Raw genomic sequence first — 7,121 nt, 5'->3', positions numbered from 1 at the left:
TTAAAATAGAGAAAGTATTAATTTCTTTCTCTCTTTTTTAATTGTTGATGGTTGCACTTTGAGGAAATCTTCTAATTGCTACTTTTTTTGACCCACAATATAGAGCTTTTTTAAAAGACTTGATAAGTTTAAAATATAGCATATTAAGTGACTTTTATAGTAGTTTTTTTCAACTACGTCTTTCATTAAAAAATATAAAATATTTTAATTAAATTTTATCTTTAATAAAATAATCACCATCTTTTATATTTACTCTTATTTAATAGAATATTTTACTCTAAAATAAATATAAATTAATTTACTCATTGAGTAATAATTACACTTTAAAACACTAAAATACCTTAAATTTTTTAATGTTCAACTCTTTAAAAATATATTTTTTATTTTTTAACGAAAGGAGTATATTCTTGCTTTATTTATTACTTTTTTTTAAATTATGCATTGAAATGTTAATTATTATTATCAAAATACTTACATAAGGTATTTAATAAGAGTAAAATTGAAAAGATGTAATTTTTTAAAAAAATTAATGTTCCATCTGACATTTTTTAGAATCATAAATTAATTATCAATACTGTATATTTTGATTAAAAGGGAGTACTTAATAATTAAATTGTAATATGCAAAGAATGATAAGACTCTCAAAATGCTATAATTCTTTTCAAATATTGACAGACTTTTTTGATATTAATATTTTTGATGAAATGACTAAAATATTTTTATTTTAAAGTTAAAAAAAAAGCTCTGGCCCAAGAAAAATTAACAGTAGTTACTACTTTAATATAAATAGTAAATGCTTCTTCAAGTAATTATTAGAATGGAATAAATAATTATAACTTTTTTATATAAATTTTTGATTCACTAAAATTCAAGTATTGTAAATATTCATAATTATTTTAATTTAAATAATGATTACTTTTATTTTAAAAATAATAAAAATAGAATAAGTAATTACACTTATACAAATGTTTGACTCACTAGAGTACAAGTTTTGCTAATATCCATGACTATTTTAATTTAAGTAATAATTATTTTTTTATAGCAATAATTAAAATGAAACAAACAATTATAACCTTTTGTATGTAAATTTTTTATTCATTAAAATTCAAGTATTTCAAATATTCATATATATTTTAGCTCAAACGATAATTAATTTTTCTGTAATTATTAAAACGAAACAATCAATTTCTATTTTTGTTTAAATTTGAGGTATTTTATTTATTTCACAGAAAATAATTGATATAAGAAATGTCCTTAAATACTTGAAATAAATTATGATATTTTATAAGATCTTGTTACCATTTGCATAATTTAAAGTGATTTTTGTCATTTTTCCTTATATATCAAATTAAATCAACCTGAATTAAAGGGTTCGCGGGTCAATAACTCCGAAAATACTAAAGCATGTACGGCATTGTCCTGGAAATGACAAATTCTATACCCCACATATTCGTTTTCACTTCTCACGGAGTCACCCGTGGGCCCGTTTGTTTCAACCTTTTTTTTTAAATAAAAAATATTTATATTATTTAAAAAAAATTTTGTGATTTTTTTAATTATTTTTATTTAAATTTTTTAAGCCAATCAGACTTTAAAAAAATTTATTATTTTAAAAAATTATCTTGAGTATATTTCAGAAAATAATAATAGCAGACAATATTTTAAAAACCGGGATACACCAAAATATTTTAAAATTGTAAAATAATTAAATAATAAATTATTTTTATACACAGAAATCAAGAAAAATTCATAAAATTTAAAATTACTAAACTAATAATCAATTCTTATTATTATAACTAAATATAAAATAATACTAATTTTTTATAAAATCTCCACGAAATATATTTCTTTTTATAAAATTTCAACTATATAACAATTATTTACTCTTTTCATTAAAAAATATAAAATATTTTTTGATAGATTGGATGTTAAAAAATATTAGATATTTTTATGTTTTAAGATATCATATTATCCTTTTTTTTAAAGTGCCTCTAATAAATAAATTACATTACTTTATATTTATTTTAGAGTAAAATATCCTATTAAATAGAGGTAAATATAAATTTTTTTATTAATTTAAAGACAAGTGGCCATTTTATTGAGGGTGATATTTGATTAAAAATATCTTATATTTTTTAATTTTAAACAAACGGTTTCTTGATTCTTTGCTTAAATGATTAATATATACCACTCGTGAATTTTTGTTTTCAATGATTTGAATTAGTCTCCAATATATATAAACTACTTTTTAGAATAAATTGACAATGATGTTTGTAACTTATTTTATATCAAAAAGTCGATCATTAATTATTTTTTAATTTTATATCCTTTCATGGTATTCCATGAGCAATAGAAACATAATATGTTTAATAGGAATAAATTGAGAAATTTATTTTCTTTTCAAACATAATATTTTATTTATTGATTAATCTCGTGAGATAGTTAGAGATGAATTATATATATATATATATATATATAATAAATGAGTAAATTATCTCTTAAATTTTATGTCAAGTAGCACCATTGACTTTAAACTCAATTTTTAAAGATGGTGTAATTTGACCTTGCCATTAATAAAAATTAACTTCAACCGTTAGTTAATGAAAAATTTAAATCTCATGAATTTGATAATTGTAAATTTAATTATGTGAAGTTTTTTCCTTTAAAAAAAAGAGAAAATATTTTATATGTATTTCATAAAAATGCGAAAGTAAATAAAAAATACTAAAAAAATTTCATCCAAGTTTGCCAATTTCAACTTTAGAGGTTTTGATCCTTTTTATTTTATCATCCTAATGAAATAGCAATCTCAAGTTCTCAACTTGTGCGCAGTAATTCTTACCAATTATTCGTCACAAGTGTTTGCTAGTTGTTGACCCATGTTTCAATTTTCTCCAGATCACATTTTACAATTTAACTGTAGATCAATTTTTCTTTTTTTTTTCTTTAAAAGAATTTGCTATAAGTTTAGAACCATAAATATATATATCACTTTTATATTATCGATTTACAATTTTTCCGGTGAAATATTGATTTAAAATTGAATGCATATGGGATTTAGAAGCATAGTTCTTTCTTAGAGTGTATATATATATATATATATATATTGTTTTAAGAATTTTATTTCCAAATATTGAATGCTCAATTCTTACTTTCAAGTCACAACACTTCATTTTAAGGCTTTCCACTTCTCATGCATTACGCATGGTGCTTCTCATTCGAAACAGAGTCTTGTATATGTCAAACGTCTATAATAAATTAATTAATGATCCAAATGTATGCACATATTAATATGTCCTTCATTCTATAAACCTGACCGATACTCTGTCAAACTCAACCTTTGACTGGTTTCCAGCCAATTCAATTGTTTGGCTACATTAATACGAAGCCTCTGCCGAAAAAAAGAAAAATAGAGATATTTAAAAAAATGATTGTCATGTGGATAACAACATTCACGTAAATATTTGCCTGTCTGTGAACAAGTGGAGTGCTGATCCTGGCGCTCCAGTAAATTAGTATTTCAACGAGGACAATTTTATGAATAAGGATCACAGGGGACAAAGTTAGAAAGGAATAATTAATTGTTAAATTACAATTTTAAGAAATGTAAGTTTGTTAGAATAGTAACACTGGATACTGTGTATAAAAGGATTAATTTGTAGAAGTCGAGGATAGCTACCAACTTCATCAATACGTAAGTCTGCCACATCAGCCAATGCATATCTATGATATATTTGTGTGTGTTTTTGATCAACATATGGTATATATATTTGGAAACTCAAAAATTAATAAGGTAATGCCAAAAAAGTGAAGGTAACTTAGAAAGCATGACATTATTTAGACACACACGCAAGATCTTCACCAACATAAGCATAACTAATGTTATGCATAGCAATCCAACTGTGAACAATGTAACAAAAACCGCACAACAAAGTATATCTAAAACGACAAAACGATCCAAACAACACAGTACACTATATGGACGCATTTCATTGCTGCTAGCCAATTAACTAGAGTAACCCAACTCTGTGGATAAGTTCTAATTAATAAACTTGACTTGTTACAGACTGAGAGTCAAGTCGAGGCTTGATGGTTCACCATGAATGCTTCCTGTATATGAGTTTCTCTGGAAGCCTTCGCCACTCGCACCAGTTACTGCTGATTGATCACCTGGCCTTGTACTTGCAGGTGAAGTACTCCGAACATTGTTTCTCCGATTCGCTCTGCGCTGAACCGCTCCTTCTTCAGCCCAGGAGCTTCTCGTGCCGAACCGGAACGCCTCCGGGGCCGAGTTGGCTGGCCCTTGCAAGCCGTAACGAGCCGCCAGTGGGTTCATGTGATGATGAAGCCCTGGATAAAAAGGTGACCCTGTAAAAGGAAGACCAGCCATGGTTGAATAAGGGCAAAAGTGAGGACCAAAGCGTCCAAAAGTGCCCACCTCAAACTCTTTGTCAATTTTGTTGAGTACACGTTCGCGTCTGTGAGCATTTTGGTGTCCACCCAGAGCTTGAGAGTTATGGAACTTCTTGTTGCAGAACTTGCAAGAGAATTTTCGCTGCAGATCATTATCACTGCCCTCCACTCTCGTTGTTGTCTCGTCGTTGTTAGAGGCCTCACCAGTTGGTCCAGACGATGAACCCACCATCAGCTTCAGAGTCAGAAGCTCCTCTGCAGACTCATCGTCGTCCATGGAAGGTCGTTCTGATATTGACTCCTCAGTCATCTTACGCTTAAGGTTTTTCTGCTCAGCATCGCCCAGGGATAGTCTATCTGACATGACTGTGGTTAATTAATTTCTCAGAAGAGAAAGTGAAGGCACTTGTGTGGATTATGAAGAAGAAGAAGAAGAAGAAGGGGGATTTATTATGAGGCCGATCAGCACTGCATCTTTCCATGGAAGGAAATGCATAACTAGGTTGGACTAAGTGGAACGCATTTATGCTTTACATAGTAAGGTGCTTAATAGAGTTGTCCGCGTACGTGGTCTTTGAGGTAAGGAAAATGCACGGGGAACACTTCACAATATGTAGATAATGTTGTCTACACATTACATATGCACCCCAGAATTTTTGTTGATGTATATTTACTTTGTTTCTTTTAGGGGTGTATCAATACGTTTCCTTATAGTCTGATGCAATTACAGGGGATGTATTTCTCAATTGATGCAGACATGAACTATGCGTGATGTTAATAAAATCACTAACTGTCGTTTCAACGTTGGATCGAATATCATTTTTTATTAATATTTTAAAATTTAGTTTGGAATAAATAATTACTTATTTATTTAATTGTTTTTCCAAACGTGACCTCAGACACACAAGTGTGTTGGACTCGATCATCTGTATGCTTTTCTCCCACACTTGAACATATGATAAAGCCAGTGAACTTCAAAAGAATACAATCACTATTCTTTTACGTTCCAGTCGTAATTGCTAAAGGAAAAAAAAAAAATCAAAAGACTCCTGGGAAAGAAATCAAGCTTGCAAGAAAAAGACGAAGTTGACTGCAGTTACACGCACACACATTTAGTCTAGTCCAAGAATTAAACCTTGAAGGAAATGTATAACACTTGGCCTGCCCTTTTCGACCCTGTGAGCATTTTAATGGCCACCGAAGGCTGCGAATTTGAGAACACCTTACTACAAAACATGCAATGAAAGCTTTCCGATCCTCACTGTCCTTGGAGATGCTAGCAGCGCTGTTGCAGGTTTTGAAGGATCTTACTAGTTACTATGATGATCCTTCAAGTCGTCGAGGGTAGAATATTTGTGATCTACAGCCTGCTCTCTGATTAACAGCTTCCTGGTGTTATTATTTTTGTTTCGATCCGATGTGAAGACTGAGATATCCTTACTGAATAATAAACTGATTTAGGGTTTTAAAGAGATTCATAGCCCTAGTGTTGAGAAAAGAAAAATATCTTCAATTCCTTTGCATTGTAGAACATCTTTTACCGAGATATTTTACGTGTTTTTTTGGCGTAATATTAATGCTGATCTGATTTCTTATATTAAAAGAAATCGATATTGTGGGATCCCAGAGTCTCCAAAATATGTTATGAAAGCCGGATTAATCATTAAATTAATTAAGGTATTGGTTTGCAATTCAATGATTAGATTATGATTTAAACTGAGATTTAATTATAAATAAATTAATATATTTTAAATATTACATGTTTAAAGTAGAAATAAATAATCATATATAGTAAGAAAAGTGAATATTTAAATTTCAAACAAGATAATATACAATAAAAAGAATAATATCCATTAATATGACATTATTTTCATTCAAATATATATATATATAATTATATCATAATTTATAATTTATAACTTTAAAATATATACATATATACATAACTCATACATATTTCTTGCATTTTTTTTTCATTTCATAATGCTTATTAGATATAAATATGCATAAATTATATTGTAAAAATATGAATTAAAAATAAAAAAATAACAAGTCTAGTACAATCAGTTTTGCAGTTAGCAACCGGTTCAATAGATGGTTCAAAGGATAAGCTATTTTTTAGTGTAATTTAATTAAACTTATAATCGTTTCTAATTCAACACTCTGGTTTTGATAATAGTGCTCAAAATCATTGCATTTTCACTGGTGACACTTTTGATGATTATTCCTATTTTATAGTTGATGATACTCTTGAAACATTTCCTCCCTTCAAAGGTCTGATTTCTTCACGTAAAGTTGTTTACTTGTCTATTTTGTAGTACACCTGTACAGTTACTGATTAACGAAACATCTCTCTTGTTTTTTTTTTTTAAATATCCTCACAACCAATAACTATAAGACTAATTATCTAGAAATCTAAACAATATTTAAGAATTTAAATATCTCTTTTGCTCAAAAAAGAAATAGATACTGTATTGTATTTTCTTTTTTGGCCAATAAACTTTACTGTATATATTTTAGCTCAATTCTTCAGTAAATAGCGTTACTTGGCCATTAATATTTAACATTTGACTGTATACAGAAAATAACGTCTGGATTCTTATATGAACTTTATTAATTAAATTTTCATTTCGATTTATTAATTTAGGATGGAGAGTGAAGGTCAAACTAAAGAATGTAAACAATTAATTATTGATTCAATAGTGAGG

The 7,121-nt window shown here is 28.0% G+C and overlaps 1 protein-coding gene across 1 annotated transcript; it reads right to left on the bottom strand.

Annotated features, from left to right (window-relative positions):
• Positions 1–4,060: 4,060 nt before the first annotated feature.
• LOC129302275 (zinc finger protein 7-like) lies at positions 4,061–4,777 on the bottom strand. Its single transcript, XM_054941046.1, has one exon. It carries the CDS (start codon positions 4,775–4,777, stop codon positions 4,061–4,063), a length of 717 nt encoding a protein of 238 aa, XP_054797021.1.
• Positions 4,778–7,121: the final 2,344 nt, after the last annotated feature.

The sequence above is a fragment of the Prosopis cineraria genome, unplaced genomic scaffold, assembly GCF_029017545.1.
Source record: "Prosopis cineraria cultivar Desert tree isolate PC_DT_omini unplaced genomic scaffold, ASM2901754v1 PC1, whole genome shotgun sequence".
In the NCBI taxonomy this organism is placed as follows: domain Eukaryota; kingdom Viridiplantae; phylum Streptophyta; class Magnoliopsida; order Fabales; family Fabaceae; genus Prosopis; species Prosopis cineraria.
Note: the sequence above shows the minus strand (reverse complement) of the source record. Positions and strands in the feature narration are given on the sequence as shown.